Source organism: Erythrolamprus reginae, chromosome 5 (genome assembly GCF_031021105.1).
Source record: "Erythrolamprus reginae isolate rEryReg1 chromosome 5, rEryReg1.hap1, whole genome shotgun sequence".
Taxonomy (NCBI): domain Eukaryota; kingdom Metazoa; phylum Chordata; class Lepidosauria; order Squamata; family Dipsadidae; genus Erythrolamprus; species Erythrolamprus reginae.
This window is the reverse complement of record NC_091954.1, coordinates 14,451,424-14,478,261: the sequence shown is the minus strand read 5'-3', so window position 1 is coordinate 14,478,261 and position 26,838 is coordinate 14,451,424. Positions and strand designations below refer to the sequence as shown.

Genomic DNA, 26,838 nt, shown 5'->3' with positions numbered 1-26,838 from the left:
AATCTTTTTTGAGCTGTGGCACATTTTTTACATTTACAAAACCATGGGGCACATTGAGCAGGGGGGGGGGGGGTTAAAAAAAGTTTGGACAAAAAAATTCTCTCTTTTCCTCCCTTTCGCTCTATTTCTCTCTCACTTTCTCTCACTTTCTTTTTTCTTTCTCTCTTCCTTCCTTCCTCTTTTTTGCTCTCTTTCTCTCTCCCACCTTCCCTCCCTCTCTTTCTCTCTTTTTCTTTCTCTCTTTTTCTTTCTCTCTCTCTTTCATTCTCTTTCTTTTTCTCTTTCTTTCTCTCTTTCTTTCTCTCTCTTGCTTTCTTTCTCTCTCTCTTGCTTGCTTTCTCTCTCTCTCTTGCTTTCTTTCTCTCTCTCTTGTTTTCTTTCTCTCTCTGAGCTTCGCGGCATACCTGACCATTTCTCACGGCACACTAGTGTGCCGCGGCACACTGGTTGAAAAACACTGCTCTAGAGCTTAGGAAGGGTGAAAACGGTCCTACTGGGCCCATCAGAAGTTGGGAAATGGGCCATTTCTAGCCTCCAGAGGGCCTCTGGGGGATGGGGGCATTTTCATCCTTCCTAGGCATTGAATTATGGGTGTGAGCACTCACACATGCATGATAGCACGCATGTATACACTTTTGGCACTCATGGGGAAAAATATGTAGGGTCTCCCAGGAAATTGATGTAGGGTCTCCTGCTTGAGCAACGGGATTGGACTAGAACACCTACAAGACCTCTTCCAACTCGAATAGTAATCTAATCTAATTTATAATCTAATCCTACCCTTATTATTTTGTAAGTAACTCAAGGCAGCAAACAAAACACAGTACTCCTTTCTCTTCCTACTTTCCCCACAACAGCCCTGTGACGTGGGTTGGGCTAAGAGAGAGGGCCAAAGACTGGGCTAAAGTCATCCAGACAGTTTTCATGTCTAGAGCGGGACTAGAACTCACTGTCTCCCGGTTTCTAAGGCAGAACCTTAACCACAGTACCAGCCTGACTCTCAGTTTCTTAACCGGGTTTTTGACTCCTGTTGTTTCCCGAATGAAATTCAATCAGGGGAAGATGATCCCATAGACAGAACCCATAGAACCAAGGAAGAAATATCACATCATTTTCTATCTTTGTATATGCTTTATTCATTTTGCCAAATGACAAAACAGTAGAACAAAGTCGGAACAGAGCAGACCGAAGTATTAAGCATCATAGGGTTTGTAATTTATGCTTTGGAGTGCAAATAAAAAGGCTGACTCTTTCTTTCTCTCTCTCTCTCTCCCCCTCCCTCACTATTCCAGTGCTTTAATTTTCTTCAAACTCCAATATGGATCAATACCACTGCAAAAAGATAGGTTAGATTGTGGTTGTCCTTAGGGCAAAGTGGAGACATTTCTGCATGTTAAACGAACAGATTAATGGAAGGAAAGAGGGTTTCTATAATTCTTCTGTTTCACCCGCCATTGGTACATTCACCTCAATGTTGTATTCAGTTGGTTCTCCGGACCCCAGCCAGGGTACTGGGGTCCTGTTAAAGGAGGGTCGATTGGAGACTTCTTGATTATACACAATAAGAGGTTCAGGTAGCAAAGGGCCTACGTCGAATTCAGGCATTTGGAAGGTCATCAATTTCAGTGCCTTCTCATATCCCCCGTATGGCATTGCAGTTCTAGGGAAAAGTAGAATCAATCATCAGAGTTTATAGATGTTATAGCCTTTCCCCACCAACTCAATAGATCGACAGATTTTAGCTACACATGTTCCTTTGACAAACCCAATCAATCCAGTCCTGTATTAATAACTACTCATATAGTTCTATTTCTCAGCAACTGGATCAATTGCTTTTTTTTCAAGAAAAAGAGTGCACTTCAGAAAATCAAATTTTATTTATTTATTTGTCGATCAAGTATAGGATAGTAGTTTCTAGCTTGGTATGGGTGCAGATCTGTAGTGAACAAAAAAGCTCTACAGATAATTATTAAAACTGCCCAGAACATTATTGGGCTCCAGCTACCCGCCCTGGATGACATCTTCATATCTCGCTGTTCTAGGAAGGTGCATACCATGCTCAAAGACTCTTCTCGTCCTGCTTAAAATCTCTTTGAACTGTTGCCTTCTTGCAGAAGATACAGAACAATTAGAACTCGGACCACACGTTTCCTGAATAGTTTTTATCCCAGAGCTATATCTCCGGGACCGCCTCCTGCTGCACGAATCCCAGTGACCGGTTGGGTCCCACAGAGTTGGCCTTCTCCAGGTCCCGTCGACTAAACCAGTGTTTTTCAACCGGTGTGCCGCGGCACACTGGTGTGCCGTGAGACATCATCAGGTGTGCCACGAAGCTCAGCTTCTGAGACCGGAAGCTGAGCTTTATTCTTCGCGCCCAGCTGGAGCTTCCCAGTAGAGGTGGCAACAAGTGTCCTTTCGGGCCCGGCGGGAGGGCAATGGCAGCAGGAACGGGAGGCTGCGGGCTGCAGCGGCCCCGGGAAGATGCTGGGGGATGGCAGCGGCGAGCAAGAGCTCCAGGGCGGAGCCACCGGCAGCACCCCGCCCAGCTGGAGCTTTCCTGGCGGGGGTGGCAACAATTGTCCTTTGGGGCCCGGCGGGAGGGCAATGGCAGTGGAAACAGGAGGCTGCCGGGTGCAGCGGCCCCAGGCACCGTTCCCTGTAGGCTGGGCACGCCTGCGCCAGTGCACCCCAAAATGCCCCCCCACGCACCCTTTTCCAGGGGCGCGCAGGGAGTCGCGGCCACCCGCCCGCCTGCCCGATTTCCCTCCGCGCGGCTGGGGACGCGGATCCACCACCCTCGCCAGCCCGATCTCCCTCCACCCAGCTGGGGAGGTGGATTCGCTGCCCCCGCCAGCCCGATTTCCCTCCGCCCGGCTGGGGAGGTGGATTCGCCGCCCCCACCAGCAGGATTTCCCTCCAGTGGCTGGGGACGCAGATCTACCGCCCTCGCCAGCCTGATCTCCCTTCGTGTGTGTGGGGGCAACGAACCGACGATCGGGGGCTGTCCGTCCGTGTTGGGTGGTGCAAGGCAGGCACAGGCAGCCCCAGGGGAGAACAAGGGAGGGAGAGAAAGGAAAGAGAAAGGGAGGGAGAGAAAATTGAATGAAGGGGGAGAGAAAGAAAGAGTAAGAGGTAGAAAGGATAGAGAAAAAGGAAGAGAAAGGGAGGGGAGAAAGGAAAGAGGGAGGAAGGGGGGAGAGAAAGAAGATATGAAGGAGGGAGAAAAAGAAAGAGATAGAAAGGAAAGAGGGAGAGAAGGGAGGGAGAGAAAGGGAATGAAAGAGGGAGAAGGGGTGAGAGATAGAAAGGATAGACAGAAAGGGAGAGAAAGGAAAGAGAGAGAAAGGGAGGGAGAGAAAATTGAATGAAGGAGGGAGAGAAAGAAAGAGTAAGAGGTAGAAAGGATAGAGAAAAAGGAAGAGAAAGGGAGGGGGAGAAAGGAAAGAGGGAGGAAGGGGGGAGAGAAAGAAGATATGAAGGAGGGAGAAAAAGAAAGAGATAGAAAGGAAAGAGGGAGAGAAGGGAGGGAGAGAAAGGGAATGAAAGAGGGAGAAGGGGTGAGAGATAGAAAGGATAGACAGAAAGGGAGAGAAAGGAAAGAGAGAGAAAGGGAGGGAGAGAAAATTGAATGAAGGAGGGAGAGAAAGAAAGAGTAAGAGGTAGAAAGGATAGAGAAAAAAGAAGAGAAAGGGAGGGGGAGAAAGGAAAGACGGAGGAAGGGGGGAGAGAAAGAAGATATGAAGGAGGGAGAAAAAGAAAGAGATAGAAAGGAAAGAGGGAGAGAAAGGAATGAGAGAAAGAGAGGGAGAGAAAGGGAATGAAAGAGGGAGAAGGGGTGAGAGATAGAAAGGATAGACAGAAAGGGAGAGAAAGGAAAGAGAGAAAGGGAGGGAGAGGAAGGAAAGAGAGATGAGAGAGGAAGGAGGAGACAGAAAGAGAGGAAGGAAGGAAGAGAGAAAGAAAGAGGGATGGAGAGAGAAAGGAAGGAAGAGAGAGAAAGAGGAAGGGAGAGAGAAAGGGAGGAAGAGAGATTTTTGTGTCCAAACTTTTTTAGCCCCCCCCCCTCAATGTTCCCCAGGATTTTGAAAATATGAAAAATGTGCCGCGGCTCCAAAAAGGTTGGGAAATACTGGACTAAACAATGTCATTTGGCGGGACCCAGGAGAAGAGCCTTCTCTGTGGCGGCCCCGACCCTCTGGAACCAGCTCCCTCCAGATATCAGAGTTGCCCCCACCCTCCTTGCCTTTCGCAAGCTCCTTAAAACCCACCTCTGTTGTCAGGCATGGGGGAATTGAAAATTTTTTCTCCCTTCCCCCTAGGCTTATAGAATTTATACATGGTATGTTTGTTGGTATGATTGGTCTCTTAAATTGGGGTTTTTTAGATTACTTTTTCATATTAGATTTGTTACATTGTTTTTTATTGTTGTTAGCCGCCCCGAGTCTTCGGTGAGGGGCGGCATACAAATCTAACTAAACTAAACTAAACTATACTCGCACTTAACAATGAACTAAACTAAAGGGTCACCATCAGTGAACTGTTGGACAATATTACTCGGTTTGTCATGTAGATGGTTGAGTGGTTCAGGGTGGGGAATTTGTAGTGGGTGGGACATTTTATTCTATTTTTTATTCTATTTTTTATTCTATTTTTTATTCTATTTTTAAATTTTATGTATGGTGGGACTGGTCTCTGGGTGTCACACGACTTTCATTGCCAATGACAATTTGTTGTTTTGACAATGACAATAAATTTATTATTATTAAATATAAACAACATAGAAAGTATAGAACAGTATGACAAGGACGGTAGGTGCAATGGTGCGCTTATGCACGCTCCTTGCAGACCACTTAGAAAAGGGGAGAGGTCAATTGTAGACAATCTAAGGTTGAAGATTTTGGGGTTGGGGGAAGAAACAACAGGCAAACCCTTCATCATAAATGTAGTATGGAAATAGGGTCTGCAGAGGATTTACCACCTCGTAGGTCAGATCTATTATATGTAGTTATTCTAACTATTATACTTAGTTTTATTAGTTCTAGTAGATCTATCATACTTAGCTATTCTAATAACTCTAGTAATTAACAGCCACTGTACACTTCCAGAGAGAATGAATAGGAATTAGGCTAAAAGTTTTGTTCTTCCTGACCAATTGTTAACTCCATGTGCTAGAAATAGGGAGGTCAAACTGGCGGCCTGTAGGCCAAATGCGTCACATGCAGGCCATGCTCATCCCAACTCCATGAATGGGGAAAATATCATGAAATGTCACATGACGGCAACGTGATAAGGATTTTTGACACCGGTGTGCTAGAAGATGAGGACTCAAATGGATATGCTTAGGTCTAATGGAGGTAGAGCTCCCATTGAGTGCAGAAGACAGTAAATTTGCTTGGATTCCCATCATATTTATCAGACAGGGAAACAGATACAGTAGTACCTCGTGATACGAACCCCTCATCATACGAACCCGGGGTTCGGAATTTTTTTGCCTCTTCTTATGAACTTTTTTCACCTTACGAACCCGCCGCCCGAACGCCGAACCTGGAAGTTCAGCAAAAGTTCGGGTTCGGGTGGCCGCCGAGAAGCCCTGTCGCTGAGCTGTCGCCCTTTGAAATGGCCAGGGGCAGCGTTCCCCATAAACTGTGCGTGTGCACACGCTTGCGCCCCAAAATACCCCCCCTCACACCCTTTTCCATGCCGCCCAGTCCCAAAGGGACTGCCGCAAAGACACTATACTATTCCACCCACACCGAAAAAAAATTAGAGGGAACATTGGCCGGGGGGCTTCTCGGCGTCCTCCCAAACCCAAATGCCAAACCCGAACTTTTGCCGAACTTTCAGGTTCGGCGTTCGGGAGGCCGCCAAGAAGCCCCACCGCCCGGCTGTCGCCTTTTGAGACGTCCCTCCTGGCCGGCCGAAACGTGGACTCCAGGAAGGAAGTCTTTGTGACGTCAAAGCTCCGCCCATGGAATTCCCTATTGGGATTCCCCACCTCTGTTTGAGCCTCCCGACCAGCTGACAGCTCCTCGGCTCTTTTGCAAACTTGACAGCCGGGCAGCGTGGCACGCGGAGCCATATCTGCTGGCATATGAGCCATTGCCCTAGCTGAACTCCAACATGCATGTGTGTGCCAACCTGTGGAGAGGGGCAGCATACAAATGTAATAAATTAAATTAAATTAAATTTTTGGCTCTCACAGAGGCTCTGGGAAGGTGTTTCTGGCTTCCAGATAGCCTCTGGGGGGATGGAGTAGGGCGTTTTTACCTCCCCTGGAGCCTGGGGAGGGTGAAAAACAAGCCTACTCTGCCCACCAAAAGTTGGGAAACAGGCCATTTCTGGCCTGCAGAGGGCCTCCAGGGGATGGGGGAAGCTGTTTTTGCTGTTGCCAGGCTTTGAATTACATGTGTGGGCACTCATGTATCCAGTGAAGGGCTACCAAAATGTTTACTACTACACTGTGGGCTTATGCAAGGACGCCCTGCATTTTCTTTCAACATCTTTCAGTGCAAACTGGATCGAGGCAGCAGCCCACCCTTGCATGTATTTCATAGACCCTCATATTTACTTGCCAGTCCCACTACTCTTGTAAGCATGTTCTCTTACCTATTGAAAGATTTATAATGGCAGAGGTCATCTTTGCTGCAAGACAAGGGTTCAATGATGAATTCACTTTTCTCTTGTGGGGTGATGCCTAGGGCTCTCTCCCATGGAGAAATGTAGGTCCTGGGAAGGGGGACCTTTCCTTTCCCACTCCCACTTTTATTTTCACCTAAAATATAAAGGAAAAGAAGACAACTTAAATCGAGAGGAAACATACAAAGCAACATCCTGAACTGAGCGATGAATACTGATAGTCTTTGATTTATGACCCCAATTGAACCCAAAAATTCTATTGCTAAGTGTTCTGTCGGGCTCCCTGGTAGACTCCTCCCGAAAATTCACAGGTACAAATTTCAGACACACACACGTTTGAAAATTCAAAACAATGTTCTTTATAATGAAAATTCACTTAACCTAAGCCCTCTTTTTGTAGAGCAAAGAGCACTTCGTCTTAAAAACAAACTGGTAATTTGTACAAGTCCCTTATCAGTTCTGTGATACTTAGCTTGCAGCTGTGAGGCAATTCACAGTCCTTCTTCTTTCACAAAGTGAAACACACTTTGGTTTAGTTTCAAAGCGGGGGGAAATCAGCACACAAAGGTCGAAGTCAGCAAAGCAGGCACGAAACACAAAGATCAGATAATCCTCCTCAATGGCCAAACCCACAGGCTGCTCTTTATAGCAGCCTGACTAATTACCACAGCCCCACCCAACCACAGGTGGCCTCATTTTCTTTGATAATAATCTCTCAGTTGTTGCTGCCTATGCATCGCTCTCCGCATGCGTGGCTGTATCATTAACTCTTGTTCCGAATCCAAGGAGGAGCGAGATAATTGATCTCCTTCTGAGCTGTCTGCCACACTCTCCTCCTCCCTGTCACTCATGTCTTCTTGGTCAGAGGAGCCTTCATCAGCAGATTCCACCGGGGGCAAAACAGGCCTGCAGCATGTGGATGTCTCCCCCACATCCACAGTCGTTGGGGCAGGAGCTGGGCCAGAGCTAACCACAACAGCTAAGTAAGACAATGGTTGCACACCTTTACAACCTTTTTTTTTTTGAGGGGGGGCAGAGTCGTTAAATGAACTGCCGTTGTTAAATGAATCATGTTGTTAAGCAAATCTGGCTTCTCCCATTGCCTTTGTCAGAAACTGACTGGAAAGGTTGCAAATGTGGATCACATGACCCTGGGATAATGCAACGGTCATAAATACATGCCAGTTAGCCAATGCCTGAAGTTTAAATATTTGTTTGTTTGTTTTGTCCAATACACAATAATACACAATGAGGTTATAGAGGATATAATCAGGTAGAATGTATTAAAGGGGGAATAGAGGAGAAAATAAAGGAGTGAAATATAACTATGAGAGAATAGCAGGAAAAGATATAGGTATAGAAGAGAAGATATAGGAGATATAGGAGAGACAATAAGACAGGACGGTAGGCACTCTGGTGCACTTATGTACACCCCTTACTGACCTCTTAGGAACTTGGTGAGGTCAACCGTGGATAGTCTAAGGGTAAAGTGTTGGGGGTTAGGGGATGATACTAGAGTCCAGTAGTGAATTCCACGCTTCGACAATTCGATTACTAAAGTCGTATTTTTTACAGTCAAGTTTGGAGCGGTTAATATTAAGCTTGCATCTGTTGTGGCCTCTTGTGTTGTTGTGGTTGAAGCTGAAGTAGTCTTTGACAGGCAGGACGTTGCAGCATATGATCTTGTGGGCAATACTTAGATCATGTTTGAGACGTCTTAGTTCTAAGCTTTCTAGACCCGGGATTGTAAGTCTAGTTTCGTATTTCCTGCAGTCAAGTTTGGAGCAGTTTACTTTAAGTTTGTATCTGTTGTGTGCTCGTGTGTTGTTGTGGTTGAAACTGAAGTAGTCGTTGACAGGAAGGACGTTGTAGAGTAACAGTCACCAAAGAACTCCAGAGTTTTTAATTAAACCACATGAATGATAGAACTACCAATTGAGGTCAAAAAAAGAATTATGTCCCTTTCTTCAAAGCCAGTTCAGGCAGTGTCAGCAGTGAAATTTTATCAGATACAGTGATACCTTGTCTTACAAACTTAATTGGTTCTGGGACGAGGTTCTTAAGGTGAAAAGTTTGTAAGACGAAACAATGTTCCCCATAGGAATCAATGGAAAAGCAATTAATGCGTGCAAGCCCAAAATTCACCCCTTTTGCCAGCCGAAGCGCCCATTTTTCCGCTGCTGGGATTACCATGAGGTTCCCCTCCATAGGAAACCCCACCTCCGGACTTCTGTGTTTTTGCGATGCTGCAGGGGAATCCCAGCAGGGGAATCCCAGCATCGCAAAAACAAGCACTTCGCTGGCAACGGAAGTCTGGAGGTGGGGTTTCCCATGGAGGGGAACCTCAGGGGAAATCCCAGCAGCGCAAAAATGGGTGCTTCGCTGGCAATGGGAGTCTGGAGGCGGGGCATCCCAGCGGCGGCGGTGGGTTTGTAAGGTGAAAATAGTTTGTAAGAAGAGGCAAAAGAATCTCGAAAAGTTTGTACCTCGAAACGTTTGTATGATGAGGCGTTTGTAAGATGAGGTATCACTGTATATCCAGATTTAAGAAAGATCTTGAAAAGAACAGGATTTTCATATTAAGCATTTTTCTTTACTCGTCTATTGGATGAAAACAAATACATACCTTTTCCATCCCCGGTTTCATTTCCATTCCCACCTCCATCCACTCCTCCCCCTCTGCTGGCAGATCCCTGGCTGTGGCCGGTACCAGTTCCCCCAGCTCCACCTTTGCTCCCAGGCTTTGCGGGAGGAGTGGGAGGGTATTGCAGTTTGCTGGATCCGTATGGACCTAAAGTTCCGCCGCTCATCGTTTTCCCGCCACCATGCGTGTATTTATAGGAATCAGCTCCATAGTATCCCCCAACAGATGGGATAAACCTCTGGAAATGATCCTGAGCAAGAAGACGGAAGGGAAAGACAAGAAAAAAAGTAAAAGAAAGGGGCAAAATTAAATAATTGTTGTTCTGTCGGACTCTCTGGTAGACTCCTCCCAAAAATTCACAGGTACAAATTTCAGACACACACACGTTTGAAAATTCAAAACAATGTTCTTTATAATGAAAATTCACTTAACCTAAGCCCTCTTTTGGTATAGCAAAGAGCATTCATCTCCAAACAAACTGGTAATTTATACTAGTCCCTTATCAGTTCTGTGATACTTAGCTTGCAGCTGTGAGGCAATTCACAGTCCTTCTTCTTTCACAAAGTGAAACACACTTTGCTCTGGTTTAGTTTCAAAGCAGGGAAAAATCAGAATACAACAAGTCAGTCAGTAAAGCAGTCATGAAACACACCGATCAGATAATCCTCCACAATGGCCAAACCCACAGGCTGCGATTTATAGCAGCCTCACTAATGACCACAGCCCCACCCAACCACAGGTGGCCTCATTTTCTTTGATAATAATCTCTCAGTTGTTGTTGCCTATGCATCGCTCTCCGCATGCGTGGCTGTATCCTTAACTCTTGTTCCGAATCCAAGGAGGAGCTAGATAATTGATCTCCTTCTGAGCTGTCTGCCACATTCTCTTCCTCCCTGTCACTCATGTCTTCTTGGTCAGAGGAGCCTTCATCAGCAGATTCCACCGGGGGCAAAACAGGCCTGCAGCATGTGGATGTCTCCCCCACATCCACAGTCCTTGGGGCAGGAGCTGGGCCAGAGCTAACCACAACAATTGTCAAGAACTGAATTCCATGTTTCTTTTTTATCTCCTAACATTACTGAACCTCTTGTGCTTGGATGATGAGAACAATATGTTGATTCATATCCAAATGAATTAGTGACTTAAAGGAACAACGGTGAAAACTGCTGCCCCTGATAATTTTAATATTTTCAATAGTTTGTTTGAATTTTGAAAACTAAATCGTTAGAAAGGGGTATCCTTGAGACACAGCCACCAGTAGGCCAGCATTAAAGGGCAGAATCAAGATTTAAATTACTATACAGTGGTTCTTCTACTTACGAACTTAATTCGTTCCGTGACCAGGTTCTTAAGTAGAAAAGTTTGTAAGAAGAAGCAATTTTCCCCATAGGAATCAATGTAAAATCAAATAATGCATGCGATTGGGGAAACCACAGGAAGGGTGGAGGCCGTTTCCTCGCAGGAGATTCCTAGAGAGGCCCCACAGAGGCTTCTCCCCACCTTTTCTGGCCCATTTCCTCCCAGGAGATTCCTAGAGAGGCCCCATGGAGGCTTCTCCCCGCCTTTTCCGGCCCTGTTTCCTCGCAGGAGATTCCTAGAGAGGTCCCACGGAGGCTTCTCCCAGCCTTTTCCATCCCTGTTTCCTCCCAGAAGATTCCTAGAGAGGCCCCACGGAGGCTTCTCCCTGTCTTTTCCATCCCTGTTTCCTCCCAGAAGATTCCTAGAGAGGCCCCACGGAGGCTTCTCCCCACCTTTTCTGGCCCATTTCCTCCCAGGAGATTCCTAGAGAGGCCCCACGGAGGCTTCTCCCAGCCTTTTCCATCCCTACTTCCTCCCAGAAGATTCCTAGAGAGGCCCCACAGAGGCTTCTCCCTGCCTTTTCCATCCCTGTTTCCTCCCAGAAGATTCCTACAGAGGCCCCATAGAGGCTTCTCCCCGCCTTTTCCGGCCCTGTTTCCTCGCAGGAGATTCCTAGAGGGGTCCCACAGAGGCTTCCCCCTGCCTTTTCCGGTTACAGTTTCAGAGGCTCGGGTTTGTAAGTGGAAAATGGTTCTTGAGAAGAGGCAAAAAAATCTTGAATACCTGGTTCTTATCTAGAAAAGTTCGTAAGTAGAGGCGCTCTTAGGTAGAGGTATTGCTATTTCAGGGAGATAATTTATGAACTTAATCTCTTCCAAGTGGAAGTCCTCCTTCTTCCTGCTTCATGAATTGATTCTGCCCTTTAATGCTGGCTGCTGTTTGCGCATAGTGCATTTGATTTCTTCTATGCGCAGCACAGTTTAGGGGAGGAAGTTCTGTAGGCTGTAAACAGGCTTCCAGTATCAGCTACTTGGGCGGCTAAATATAGGTGAGTAGACATGGAATACCCAACGCCTGAGTTATCATACTCTCTTTGCTGCATTTAGCACCGTGCATAAAGTTTCAGAACAGGTCACTGAATATGCAATCTGGGCACGAAGCCATTAGCCAATGATCCTGACAAAGCTCCGGGGAATCGCCCTATTCTATACCTATATCAGTGCCCCGTTTTAAGGACAAGAGAGGCATGAGAATACAGAAGAAGAGTACGTAGGTGCACAATATAGTTAGGAAATGCAAGGAAATAAAAAAGTTAGTTGGGTAGAAGTATATTAACAACTACGATAATCAATGTTAATTCTAGAATAAGCCATTTTGTGCTTCAGGGACGACAGTAATTGATCTTTTATTTATTTATTTATTTTGTCCAATACACAGTGAGGGTTTTAGTGGGTATGTCTATATACACATAGTAAAATACATGATGAAGGTTATAGAGGAGATACTCGTAGTAAAATATATCTAAGAAAGAATAGAAAAGAAGGTATAGGAATAGAACATATTAATGAAAGAATAGAAGAAGAGATATAGGAACAGAAGAAAGGTATAGGAGATATAGGAGAGCAACAGGACAGGGGACGGAAGGCACTCTAGTGCACTTGTATTGGTAAACAGGTTTTTGATAAAGGTGACTTGAAGAATCAGTGCCTGGGTGGGGAAAGATGTATACAAGTACGGAGGGAGATTCAAGCTTAAAACCAAAATACTTTTTAAAAAAAAACAAATGTCCAGAAACATTCAGAGGGATAAGGCTTAAAGGTAACACAAGGAAGAACCTCTAAAGAGTGTTCAGAAACTTCAGATCGTCCAAAATGCAGCCGCGTGAGCGGTTTTGGGCCTTCCAAGACATGTACATATCTCACCATCACTCTGCGGATTGTATTGGCTGCCGATCTGTTTCCGAACACAATTCAAAGTGTTGGTTATGACCTATAAAGCCCTACATGGCATAGGACCAGACTATCTCCGAGACCGGCTTCTGCCGCACGAATCCCAGCAACTGGTGAGGTCCCACAGAGTGGGTCTCCTCAGGGTGCCGTCGACCAAACAATGTTTTCTGGCGGGAGCTAGGGGAAGAGCCTTCTCTGTGGGGGGCCCGGCCCTCTGGAATCAGCTTCCCCTGGAGATTCGCACTGCCCCCACCCTCCTTGCCTTCCAAAAGAGCCTAAAAACTCATCTTTGTCGCCAGGCCTGGGGTTACTAGATCTTCCCCCTGACAAATGAATGTTTTTAGTACGATTGTTGAATGAATGGTAATGGAAGTTTTTAAAGTAGATTTTTATGGATTGTTTTTATGTATTAATTGGATTGATTTTTACTACTGTCTCTTCATATATGTTGTGAGCCGCCCCGAATCCTCGGAGAGGGGCGGCATACAAATCCAATTAAATAAGTAAAATAAATAAATAGTCTTCCAATGCATTTCGTGTACAATTGCAATTCAGTAAGTCTGCGGCAGAGGGTTTGCCTACAGCAATATGGATGGCCCAGTTGTGGGTTCTAAAACCCTTTAATACCAGTGCACGGTCGTGCGCGTAACACATCTGCACATGTACAGAAGCATCCCGGGGAGGTGAATGGAGTCTCCCAGCACCGGCGCTACTGATTCTAAGAACTGGGCCGAACCAGGAGCAACCCACTGCTGGGGTGGCCCAAGGTTGGATTCTCTCCCATTCCATTTAATGCCTACCAGGAGAGATTGATGGATGGTTTGGGGTACAATATCATCAATATTCAGATGGTAGCTAGTTCTACCTCTCTACCCAAGCCCAAATGGGAAGAAAGAGCCGGAGTGGCGCAGCAGGTAGAGTGCTGTACTGCAGGCCACTTGAAGCTGACTGTACATCTGAAGGTCAGCGGTTCAAATCTCATCACCGGCTCAAGGTTGACTCAGCCTTCCATCCTTCCGAGGTGGGTAAAATGAGGACCCGGATTGTGGGGGCAGTAGGCTGGCTCTGTTAAAAAGTGCTATTGCTAACATGTTGTCAGCCGCTGCCTGAGTCTAAGGAGAAGGGCGGCATAAAAATTGAATAAATAAATAAAACAAATAAATAAACTGGCAGAATCTAGATTTGTGGCTAATTTGATTAGCCATGACCCAAACAAGATGGAGTGACTGTGAGCTTTCTGTTTCTGTTAATTCGAAACCAACCAATTGCGAGACAAGCCCAACAATAGTTCTTGACGGGATTGCACTCCCTAAATAATTTATCTAGGGTTGTGATGGCGAACCTATGGCACGGGTGACACAAGTGGCACATAGAGCCATATCTGCTGGCATGTGAACTGTTGCCCTAGCTCATCTCCAATGGGCATGTGTGTGCCACCCAGCTGATTTTTGGCTTGCTCAGAGGCTCTGGGAGGTCATTTTTGGCTTCCAGAGAGCCTTCAGGGGCATGGGGGAGGACGTTTTTAACAACCCTCCCACTCCTGCTCCAGGGAAGCCTTTGGAGCCTGGGAAGGGTGAAACACGAGTCTACTAGGCCCACCAGAAGTTGGGCTATTTCCAGCCTCCAGAGGGCCTCCAGGGGGGGGAAGTTGATTTAGCCCTCCCTAGGCATTGAATTATGGGCATGGGCACTCGCGAATGTGCGATAGTGCGCGCCCACAAGCTTTCAGCACTCGAGGAAAAAAATGGTTCGCCATAACTGATCTAGGGTTTGTGCTGGACTTACAGCTTCTGCTGGCGCAGTAGGTGGACAGAAGCACCTTGGCCCAGCTTCCCCTGCTGCACTAGTGCTCGCAGTCCCGGAGGCAGAAGTCAATCATGCCCTTGTCACTCCTGGACAGAGGTGCTCTGAATGGGATTGCCTGTGAAGGCCACCCATAAATTTCAGCTGCGCACAAGCACAGCTGCCATATACTAACAGGATAATCCCAGGCTTATCACATAATATAGGAGCTGTGTTCCTTGCCAGTTTGCTTCTGGGCTCAGTTCAAGTGCTAGTAATAAGTTATACAATCCTAAACCCAGGATTGGGACACAGATATCCAGAAATCCTTTGGTTCCAAATTGAAGCTGCCTACCCAAGATATGCCAGTAGAGAAAGTAACTGAAGAGCATCTGGCCATGAAAGGTATGGTGGAAGACGGCTGAGAAATAAACAGTCACTGCTGGAGCTCCCCTCCTATCACACTTAATTCCCTCCAAAATACAGTGGTACCTTTCCTTACGAACATTCGTTCCGTGACCAGGTTCTTAAGTAGAAACGTTTGTAAGAAGAAGCAATTTTTCCCATAGGAATCAATGTAAAAGCAAACTGTGTACGATTGGGGAAACCACAGGAAGGGTGGAGGCCCTGTCTCCCAGAAGATTCTTAGAGAGGTTCCATGGATGCTTCTCTCCGCCTTTTCCGGCCCTGTTTCCTCCCAGGTGATTCCTAGAGAGGCCCCGCAGAGGCTTCTCCCCGCCTTTTCCGGCCCTGTTTCCTCCCAGGAGATTCCTAGAGAGGCCCCACAGAGGCTTCTCCCTGCCTTTTCCGGCCCTGTTTCCTCCCAGGAGATTCCTAGAGAGGCCCCGCAGAGGCTTCTCCCCGCCTTTTCCGGCCCTGTTTCCTCCCAGGAGATTCCTAGAGAGGCCCCGCAGAGGCTTCTCCCTGCCTTTTCCGGCCCTGTTTCCTCCCAGGAGATTCCTAGAGAGGCCCCACAGAGGCTTCTCCCCGCCTTTTCCGGCCCTGTTTCCTCCCAGGAGATTCCTAGAGAAGCCCCACAGAGGCTTCTCCCCACCTTTTCCGACCCTGTTTCCTCCCAGGAGATTCCTAGAGAGGCCCCATGGAGGCCATTTGCGGAAGACATTTTGAGGATGACAAAGAGGTGATTCGCACAGTGCAGAAATGGCTTTGTGACCAGGACAAGGAGTGGTACCCACAGGGCATAAATTCCCTTGTATGGAGAAAGGTCATAGAAGGGGACGGAGATTACATGGAAAAATAGGGAGAGTAGAAGAAACATCATTCTTTCTTGTGTGTAAGTTTCATTGTGTTCAATAAATAATTGTTGAAGGAATTACTTTCTGAACAACCCTCATCCATTCCTGTACAGTGGAACCTTGACATACGAGCAGCTCTACTTACGAGCTACTCGAGATAAGAGCTGGGAGGGGAGCGACATTTTTGTTCGCCTCCCGAGCTCACATTCCGCGTTCGGCTTCAGGAGACAGCTCCTTGGCGCTCGTATCCCGCGTGTTTTAAAAGGTTGCAGCCGGCCTAGGGGGCTCGGGGGGGTGCTGGCAAGCCCCCCAGGCCGGCTGCAACCTTTTAAAACACGCGCGCCGCTTCGCAGCTGTCTCCTGAAGCCGAACGCTAACTTCCGCGTTCGGCTTCAGGAGACAGCTCCTTGGCGCTCGTATCCCGCGTGTTTTAAAAGGTTGCAGCCGGCCTGGGGGGCTCGGGGGGGTGCTGGCAAGCCCCCCAGGCCGGCTGCAACCTTTTAAAACACGCGCGCCGCTTCGCAGCTGTCTCCTGAAGCCGAACGCTAACTTCCGCGTTCGGCTTCAGGAGACAGCTGCGAAGTGGCGCGGGTGTTTTAAAACGTGGCAGCCGGCCTGGGGGGTTCGGGGGCTTCCGCGTTCGGCGGCAGCGTTTTTTTTTTGTTGTTGCACGGATTAATTGACTTTACATTGTTTCCTATGGGAAACAATGTTTCGTCATACGAGCGTTCCGACTTACGAGCCTCCTTCCGGAACCAATTAGTCTCGTAAGTCGGGGTTCTACTGTACTTATCTATTTATCTATCTATCTATCTATCTATCTATCTATCTATCTATCTATCTATCTATCTATCTATCTACTTTATTTATCTGTTTATCTATTTATTTATCTATCTATCTATCTATCTATCTACTTTATTTATCTGTTTATCTATTTATCTATTTATTTATCTATCTATCTATCTACTTTATTTATCTGTTTATCTATTTATCTATCTATCTACTTTATTTATCTGTTTATCTATCTATCTATCTACTTTATTTATCTGTTTATCTATTTATCTATTTATCTATCTACTTTATTTATCTATTTATCTATCTATCTATCTATCTACTTTATTTATCTATTTATCTATTTATCTATCTATCTACTTTATTTATCTGTTTATCTATCTATCTATCTATCTATCTACTTTATTTATCTGTTTATCTATTTATCTATCTATCTATCTACTTTATCTATCTATCTATCTATCTATCTATTTATTTATTTATTTATTTATTATTAGATTTGTATGCCGCCCCTTTCCGTAGACTCGCTTGCTTGTACCTACCACAGAATCGCTGGCAAAAACATCAGGGTTGTTTTCATATATGAATTTCTCTACTCTCAGCTGTCGAAGTTTAAACATTTTGGATCCCCTGTTGGTAAGGAGAGAGAGTTCTTCTAACATCACATCCCTGGGAATGCTGATCTTCTTCCCGAGGTTCAGCTTGGACCCTTCTTGCGGCATGTCTGGAATACAAGGAGAAGCCTATTATAGAAACAGCAAAACCTAACCTGTGTTAAGTTCGCTCCTCAGCCAAGGCCACTAGAACAACTCAACAAAACGTATAAATGTATAAACGCATAAAACGTATCAGGAAAGACTTAATGAACTCAATCTGTATAGTCTGGAGGACAGAAGGAAAAGGGGGGACATGATCGAAACATTTAAATATGTTAAAGGGTTAAATAAGGTCCAGGAGGGAAGTGTTTTTAATAGGAAAGTGAACACAAGAACAAGGGGACACAATCTGAAGTTAGTTGGGGGAAAGATCAAAAGCAACGTGAGAAAATATTATTTCACTGAAAGAGTAGTAGATCCTTGGAACAAACTTCCAGCAGACGTGGTTGGTAAATCCACAGTAACTGAATTTAAACATGCCTGGGATAAACATATATCCATCCTAAGATAAAACACAGGAAATAGTATAAGGGCAGACTAGATGGACCATGAGGTCTTTTTCTGCCGTCAGTCTTCTATGTTTCTATGTTTCTAACAACCTCTATTTACTTAGTATTACTACTAAAATTTGCTTTCCCTAACAGATTGCACTCCTTGGGGATTTAAATGACCGAGGATGGAATTGCAAGAAAAAACCACATTCCACGTTCTGGAATTGTTAAGCCTTTTCTCCCTTTCCCTTCCTTTATTGAATACAGTGGTGCCTCGGTTCTCGAACGCCTTGGTTCTCGTACATTTCGGATACCGAACAAAATTTTCGGCAAAAATTTGCTTCGGTATCTTAACAAAAATTCACAGCCACAGAAAATTTTGTTTATTATCCGAAATGCTACAAGATCTGAGGGGATGGGGTGAGACGGAATGGGAGTCGGAATCCGACACGCCCATCCTGGCCGCCCACTTAACAGCCTCCCAGTCTCTAGTCTAAGCGCTCCAAGCTGGAGGAAGGGTGGGGGCGGCTGCAATACCAGCAGCTTCGGAGGGCTCCTTTCTTCAGTGGTTCATCTTGTTACCTGTAGGCAGCTGCACCAACTTTCTCCTTCCGGGCGGCGGCTTTCCATTGAGCAGCAGCAGCGCCGGGAATGTCAGCGGCTTCCCTTCCTCGTGTGACGTTCCCGGCGCTGCTGCTGCTCGAAGGAAAGCCGCCGCCGGGAAGGAGAAAGTTGGTGCAGCTGCCTACAGGTACAAGACGAACCACTGAGTAAAGGAGCCCCCCCAAAACTGCCGGTATTGCAGCCGCCCCCACCCTTCCTACAGCTTGGAGTGCTTAGACTATAGAACTCCTCAGATCTTTATCCCATAGGAAATAAAGGAAATAGGGTCTGGGAACCAATTAAATCCATTTCCATTATTTCCTATGGGATAAATTAATTCAGCACTCAACCAAATCGGTTGTCGACCACACTTCTGGAACGAATTGTGGTCGAGAACCGAGGTACCACTGTACTCTGTAAGTAACTTCCTCTGGCTCTGTAAGTAACTTCATCTGGCAACATTATTGCTAGATCTTCAGGCCTACCTGGATTGTCATCTACAACCCAAAGATAGCTTTGATTAATTATGTCCTGATCATGGCAAATATAGATTATCTACACTTCTGAATTGCTAGTCGTTACCACCATTCTGATTCAAATTGAATTTGTTCTCCCAGGTTACAACAGTGGTAATATCTTCAACTTAAGTATGTTCTAAACATCATCATAGCTGTGTCACATGATGGATCAGGACTTTACCCCCCTTTGCTAAACTGGGCATTGGCACGGCCAGTGCGTGACACATCCAGCCCACCGGTTGCGAGTTGGACAGCCCTGTTCTAAGGGACCGATATGGGCCAGATGCTTTGGCTGCCTCAAAAGCACCTGAAATACTCTCTTATTTGATGGAATCCATGACTAAATAAAACCAATAATACAAATAAAACCTAAGTATATCTCTACCAAAATCGTAATAATTTTTAAAATGGAAATTTGTGGGTTGTTCCAAACATGGACTACAGAATTGGAATCTCCAATAATGCCCTAAAAATGAATTTGCGTCTTCAAAAATGTTTATAAATGGTATCAATAGATTTGACATTAAAGTGGGTTTGTTAAAAACTTATATTTAGGGTATATTGGAATCCCCCCCCCCCCAAAAAAAAAGAATGTATTTGAAAGAATAGACATCAAGTTTTTGTGCTAGAGATGTAAAAAAAATTGAGCTATATGATATGGTCATGTGATCATGATATCTTTTAGGAATCGTGTTGATGTATACTGTGTAAATAGATTTATGGGATAACCTTTAAACGTTAAAGATGTTAATGTGATATTGAATTATATACCAAAGCTTCGGGAACTGACTGTTTATCAGCAGTTATGGTTTTATTGAGCCTCGGAAAGGAGGTACGCAGTAAATACTGTATATTGAAAAATTGGAAAAGTAATATTATTCTAGAGATTAAGGAATTCTTTTGGGAAATGGGTGATCTTCACACTCTCCTGTTGTTCTCAGTAAACTAGTTTAACCTCATGGTTTGAAAACCACTGTACACATATTGCTTATAGTATTGAAACAAAAGAAAAGATCAATAAAACTAATTTCAGTAAGAATTTTTCAGAACTGATGTTTGAAACCTCCTTGTAAATGAGGCTACTCTAAAGTTTTTTTTAGTAGATTTTTGTGTGATTTTTCACTGTAGTCCAGATAAAGATGGGCAAATGCATATTAGAAATTCTAATATGTGACATTCGCAATTCCCAGGGATACAAATTTCTCTCCTGAACTCAATATTTTTTGTCCAAGATTTCATTTAACCTTCTGCCTCAATATGTCTGATCATGGCCTGACTGTAATCTTCCTTTCTCCTACTCAAACTCTGATTCTTATTATTAATCACTATATCATTTTTCTAACTTTATCTGAAAAACTAGACCAACCGGATAGACCTCACTGAATCCTAGTGGGATGACGGGGACATCTTTCAGCTGTGGCGAGGGGGACGTTTGCCCAGGTTCGCCTGGTGCACCAGTTGCGGCCCTATTTGGATCGGGGGTCACTGCTCACAGTCACTCATGCCCTCATCACCTCGAGGCTCGACTACTGTAACGCTCTCTACATGGGGCTACCTTTGAAAAGTATTCGGAAACTTCAGATCGTGCAGAATGCAGCTGCGAGAGCAATCATGGGCTTCCGTAAATATGCCCATGTCACACCAACACTCCGCAGTCTGCATTGGTTGCCGATTAGTTTCCGGTCACAATTCAAAGTGTTGGTTATGACCTATAAAGCCCTTCATGGCACCGGGCCAGGTTATCTCCGGGACCACCTTCTGCCGCACGAATCCCAGTGACCAATTAGGTCCCACAGAGTGGGCCTTCTCCGGGTCCTGTCAACTAAACAATGTCGTTTGGCGGGACCCAGGGGAAGAGCCTTCTCTGTGGCGGCCCTGGCCCTCTGGAACCAACTCCCCCTAGAGATTAGAATAGCCCCCACCTTTCTTGCCTTTCGTAAGCTTCTTAAAACCCACCTCTGTTGTCAGGCATGGGGGAACTGAGATATTCTTTCCCCCTAGGCTTCTACAATTTATGTATGGTATGTTTGTATGTATGATTGGTTTTAAAATAAGGGTTTTTAGCTGCTTTAGTATTGGATTGTCGCCTGTTGTTTTTATCATTGTTGTTAGCCGCCCCGAGTCTACGGAGAGGGGCGGCATACAAATCCAATTAAAAAATAAGTAAGTAAGTAAGTAAGTAAGTAAGTAAGTAAGTAAGTAAGTAAGTAATAATAATAATACATGTGAACCTCTCCCCAATATGCCAAGTTATTAGAAATACACATAGTTTAACTAAGGAGTGAGAGCATTTAGGAATTGCATCTCTGATTTGTTACCCTGTTGAGCACTCTACCTGGGACATGAGATAGGTTTCTGTGCCTTCCTTCCTTCAGAACAGCTCCTAATTAAACTAATCAAATGGTTTAAAATAGTAAAAGTTTGCAAACTCCTGAAATTGGTGACTGAGATTTTAACATTCACAACTGAGACTGCCTTGTTTTAACCTGGTTTTAAAGCTATAAATTCTTGAATTCTCTGGGAGAGTGGGGGCCATTTTTGCAGCTCCAATTGCTGATCCTACGTGAAGTTTAATTATTATGATTGAAAATTATGGACATCTACAACATTTTTTCTCTGCGTTCTCGATCAAATGTAGTTTTACTGACTCCCTAGCTTTCCATAGACCTGAATGAAATATAACAATAGACCTGATGACATAAAAGCAAGTGACATAATATTAATAATGAAAATGCCTGAACTGCTTTTCAGTGATGTTAATGGAAAATGGATTCCTGTGTTAAGTCAGTGCGATGTGCAATAAACAACATATACAATCCAAGTGACACAATCAGATAGCAGGGCTTATAAGGCATTCTTTTCAGTTTCTTTTGTGAAATCGTTCCCACCTATGATAGCTGAATCGTCCATATTTTTAAGTATGTGACACACATTTTTCAATTCTTCGAAACTGAAGAAAGGAACACTTTACTTAGAGCCTGGGCTATACTGTATAAAACTGAATTGAAATTATTGGGGTGGGAAGTCTGATCTATAAAATATGATGTTCCCCTTCAAATCCCAGTGGCAGAACTCTGATAGACTTAATATAAGGCCTTGATTCAACGATTCTTTGAAAGAGGAAACAATTCCTGCTGATCTTAAGTGTGCGATGTGATCACTTTTGAATGAATCAAATCTTGAGATGATCATCAAGAGCGAGTGTCTCATCTTACATTTTAGCAAGATACAGTGGTACCTCTACCTTCAAACGCCTCTACTTACAAACTTTTCTACATAAGAACCTCTGTGGGGCCTCTCTAGGAATCTCCTGGGAGGAAACAGGGCCGGAAAAGGCGGGGAGAAGCCTCCATGGGGCCTCTCTAGGAATCTCCTGGGAGGAAACAGGGCCAGAAAAGGCGTGGAGAAGCCTCCGTGGGGCCTCTCTAGGAATCTCCTGGGAGGAAATAGGGCTGGAAAAGGCGGGGAGAAGCCTCCATGGGGCCTCTCTAGGAATCTCCTGGGAGGAAGCAGGGCCGGAAAAGGCGGGGAGAAGCCTCCATGGGGCCTCTCTAGGAATCTCCTGGGAGGAAATAGGGCCTCCACCCTCCCTGTGGTTTCCCCAATGGCACCCATTATTTGCTTTTACATTGATTCCTATGGGAAAAATTGCTTCTTCTTACAAATTTTTCTACTTAAGAGCCTGGTCACAGAATAATTAAGTTCGTAAGTAGAGGTACCACTGTACTTGTATTTTCCTTTGGATTTCAACCTGTGTGGTAATTTATTGGAAACAAATTATAGTGTGTTGTTGCTCTTTGACTATTATTATAATTTTACCATAATTTCCTTCTCCATCTCTTTGACTTATCAAACACTGTGGTTCTACGTATTACGTCAAAATGTTTTCTCTCTCTGGGAGAAAAACCTCTATGTTGTTTTTTTTTTGTAAATCACTTTCTAGATACTAGGGAAGATCCTCGATCCACAGCTCACATTAGAGAAACATCTTTCAACTGTGGCGAGGGGGGGTGTTCGCCTTGTGCACCAGTTGCGACCCTACTTGGACCGGGAGTCACTGCTCACAGTCACTCATGCCCTCATCACCTCGAGGCTTGACTACTGTAACGCTCTCTACATGGGGCTACCTTTGAAAAATGTTTGCAAACTTCAGATCGTGCAGAATGCAGCTGCGAGAGCAATCATGGGCTTTCCCAAATATGCCCATGTTACACCAAAACTCCGCTGTCCGCGTTGGTTGCCGATCAGTTTCCGATCACAATTCAAAGTGTTGGTTATGACCTATAAAGCCCTTCATGGCAACGGACCAGAATATCTCCGGGACCGCCTTCTGCCGCACGAATCCTAGCGACCAGTTAGGTCCCACAGAATGGGCCTTCTCCGGGTCCTGTCAACTAAACAATGTCACTTGGCGGGACCCAGGGGAAGAGCCTTCTCTGTGGCGGCCCCGGCCCTCTGGAACCAACTTCCCCCAGAGATTAGGATTGCCCCCACCCTCCTTGCCTTTCGTAAGCTACTTAAAACCCACCTCTGCCATCAGGCATGGGGGAATTGAGATCCTTTTTCCCCCTAGGCCTTTACAATTCTATGCATGGTATGTCTGTATGTATGTCTGGTTTTTATATTAATGGGTTTTTAATCGTTTTTAGTATTGGATTACTATTGTACACTGTTTTATTGTTGCTGTTAGCCGCTCCGAGTCTCCGGAGAGGGGCGGCATATAAATCCAATAAATAAATAAATAAATAAGAATGACTGGAAAAGGAATATGTGCGCATGGGATATCTCTTACCTTCTTGGGTTAATTCTAAAATGAGTTTAGTAGGTTTTCTCTTCTTTTTGGGAGCTGGAGTTCCTGCAAGAGGCATGGTGTTCGAGGGGGTTTCTGTGTGAGAATGGAATAGTGGAATGAATTCGATTCTTGTAAGATGCAGATGCAGAACTAAGGCTGTTTCAGAATGGAACAATGTTAAATTCCATATATCTATAGAAAAGGTGACAGCCACCTATATGTCCCCATGCAAAGGGACATAAAGTACTCCTCTGGCAAAGCCATCACCAAAATTGCCTGGCGTACCAAAGAGCAAAATCATTCTTCCCTGATCAGACCCGGTTTGGAATATTGCAGCCAATTCTTGGCATTCAGATTCAATAAGATAATGACCAATTGGAGCAGTTTCAGAAAAGGGCACCAGCAGGATGAGTGGTCTTTAAACCAACTCTTCAGGCTGCCCCAAGGAAGGGAATGTTTTCTGTCAATTCAGATTTTTAAATTCAGACTGGATGGACATCTGTCAGTGAGCAAGGCATTAAATTAGATGACCTCCTGGATTATGATCGTACTAGATCAGCAATCAGCAACCTGCGCCTCTTGAACAGCATGTGGCTCTTTCATCTCTCTGCTGCATCTCCCTGTGGCCTGTCAGCTCCACAATTGAAAGGCCTTTTGGTTCGGACAGGTAGAGGAGAAAGGATGCCGCACTAGGAAGCAATGGCGGGGAGAACCAGACTTCTGGTCGGCAGGGGGGAAAGGATGTTGTGCTAGGAGACTCTATGGCGGGGGAACTAGATTTCCTTAAAGTTTTGGTTTTTTTTGATTCCCCTCACCTCACCTTCTTCCTTTGGCAGTGACTGTCCTCCTTCTCTTCCTCCACCTCCTCCTCCCACCCAAATTCCAAGCTTTTATTTCTTTCCTAGTGGGTTTGCACACATTATTTGCTTTCACATTGATTCCTATGGGAAAAATTGCTTCTGCTTACAAACTTTAAGAACCTGGCCATCGAATGAATTAAGTTCTTAAGTAGAGGTACCACTGTATTTCTTTTGGGCTTGCTAGAGACATTTATTGTATTAGATAAGACTTTGTTTGACCCAGTAGGTTTTTTTCATAAAAATATCATTAAAAACCAAATCTTGATAACAATAGTGGTTGCCTCTGAGTTAAATCATAGTACACAATTTGTTGCCTTTACCTGTTGAGGAGATGTCCAATCCGCCTTTAATATATGATGTAAAACTTTCTAAAAGTGTTGTTTGTTAGTAGAAAAAAGTGCAGTATATCACCACAATCATTTAGAGTGGAAGGGCTAGGAAGTGCTTAATCAATCTCCCAGTTCCAACTCCTATATAATATTTAGCATAATGAGTTTAGCCTAGTTTTCATAATGAAAACTATAATGTAGGAAAACAGAATGAAGGAGCCAGGAGAGAGGGAGGGAGAGGGAGAGAGATTTTGTGTGTAATAATAATAATAATAATAATAATAATAATATAATAATAATAATAATAATAATAATAATAATAATTTATTAGATTTGTATGCCGCCCCTCTCCAAAGACTCGGGGCGGCTCACAACAGTAATAAAAACAGTATAGCAATGGGACAAATCTAATAATAAAAAATACAGTGATCCCTCGATTTTCGCGATCTCGTTCTTCGCAAAACGCTATATTGCGATTTTTCCCACCCGATGACGTCACTCTCTTCCTTCCTTTCTCATCTTTCTTTCTCTCTCTCTTTCTCTATCTTGCTTCTTCCTCTCTCACACTCTCTTCCTCCCTCTCTCATCTCTTTCTTTCCTTCTCTCTCTTTCTCTATCTGTCCCCCTCTTGCTGGCGGGCGGCGGGCGGCGGGCGGGCGGGCGAGCGGGAGCATCAGCGAGGAAGACCCAGGGAAGGTTCCTTCGGCCGCCCAGCAGCTGATCTGCTCGGCAGCGCAGCAGCAGCGAGGAGCCGAATCGGGGTTTCCCCTTTGCATGGGCGGCGGGGAAACCCCGATCTTCGTCTGCTCACTGCTGCTGCGCTGCCGAGCAGATCAGCTGCTGGGCGGCCGAAGGAACCTTCCCTGGGTCTTCCCCGCCGCCCATGCAAACTCCACCATCTGCGCATGCGCGGCCATGAAAAAAGGGCGTGCATGCGCAGATGGTGTTTTTACTTCCGCAACCCTACATCGTGAAAAATCGATTATCGCGAGGGGTCTTGGAACGGAACCCTCGCGATAATCGAGGGATCACTGTATATTAAAAACCCCAACAATTAAAAACCATACAGCACATACATACCAAACATAAAATATAAAAAAGCCTGGGGGAGATGTTTTAGTTCCCCCATGCCTGGCAATATAGGTGGGTCTTGAGTAACTTGCGAAACACAAGGAGGGTGGGGGCTGTTCTAATCTCCGGGGAGAGTTTATTCCAGAGGGCCGGGGCCATCACAGAGAAGGCTCTTCCCCTGGGGCCCGCCAAACGACATTCTTTGGTCGACGGGACCCAGAGAAGGCCAACTCTGTGGGACCTTATCGGCCACTGGGATTCGTGCGGTAGAAGGCGGTTCCGGAGGTATTCTGATCCAATGCCATGTAGGGCTTTAAAGGTCATTACCAACACTTTGAATTGTGACCGGAAACTGATCGGCAGCCAATGCAGGCCACAGAGTGTTGCAGAAACGTGGGCGAATCTGGGAAGCCCCACAATAGCTCTCGCGGCCGCGTTCTGCACGATCTGAAGTTTCCGAACACTTTTCAAAGGTAGCCCCATGTAGAGAGCGTTGCAGTAATGTAGTGGCTTTGCAGCTATGTTGCATTGTCTCCAGTCAAGGGCTACCACAATTTTTACTACCACACTGTGGGCATGGCTTATGCAGGACGCCCTGCATTTTCTTTCAACATCTTGGGTGCTCTGGGGTGGAGCTCCATTTTCACTACCCCACTGCATCCCCCGTCCCCAGTCCGGACAGCAGCCCACCCCTCCATATATCTTACATGTATGTGTTTGCAAGCTATGGGACTTTGGCTGGGAGAAGGGGAAGGCGCTGGGTTTTCTGGAGACATAGTTGGCAAAACACAATGTAGACTCATGGGTCTACCTTGAACACCCTGACAAAAAATCTAGCTACATACAGTGTTCCCTCTAATTTTTTGGGGGGTGGGCGGAAAAGTATAGTGTCTGAGCGGCAGTCCCTTCGGGACTGGGCGGCACAAAAATAATAAGTAAGTAAGTAAGTAAGTAAGTAAGTAAGTAAGTAAGTAAGTAAGTAAGTAAATAAATAAATAAATAAATAAAATAAGCAAATAAGTAAGTAAATAAATAAATAAATAAAATAAGCAAATAAGTAAGTAAATAAATAAATAAACAAACAAACAAACAAACAAACAAATAAAAAACCCACCCTGTTTTGCCTTAGAGAATTTCAAAATAAAATACTGTACTGTGTG

At 45.1% G+C, this 26,838-nt stretch overlaps 1 protein-coding gene across 1 annotated transcript; it reads right to left on the bottom strand.

The window, feature by feature from the left end:
• Positions 1–1,428: 1,428 nt before the first annotated feature.
• On the bottom strand, positions 1,429–23,494 carry MYOZ1 (myozenin 1). The gene is made up of 5 exons (XM_070752109.1): positions 23,419–23,494; positions 16,901–17,082; positions 9,263–9,530; positions 6,607–6,772; positions 1,429–1,660 (listed from the first exon to the last, which is right to left on the bottom strand). The coding sequence occupies exons 1-5, from the start codon at positions 23,492–23,494 to the stop codon at positions 1,429–1,431; spliced, it is 924 nt and encodes a 307-aa protein (XP_070608210.1).
• Between the last annotated feature and the right edge of the window lie 3,344 nt (positions 23,495–26,838).

Excerpts from the sequence above, each read along its gene's own strand:
- MYOZ1 (XM_070752109.1), bottom strand. The coding sequence starts at position 23,494 with ATGCCTCTTGCAGGAACTCCAGCTCCCAAAAAGAAGAGAAAACCTACT. Across the intron at positions 17,083-23,418 it reads TTTAGAATTAACCCAAGAAG|ACATGCCGCAAGAAGGGTCC; the intron begins GTAAGAGATATC and ends CTTGTATTCCAG. Across the intron at positions 6,773-9,262 it reads TGAAACCGGGGATGGAAAAG|GTGAAAATAAAAGTGGGAGT; the intron begins GTATGTATTTGT and ends TTTATATTTTAG.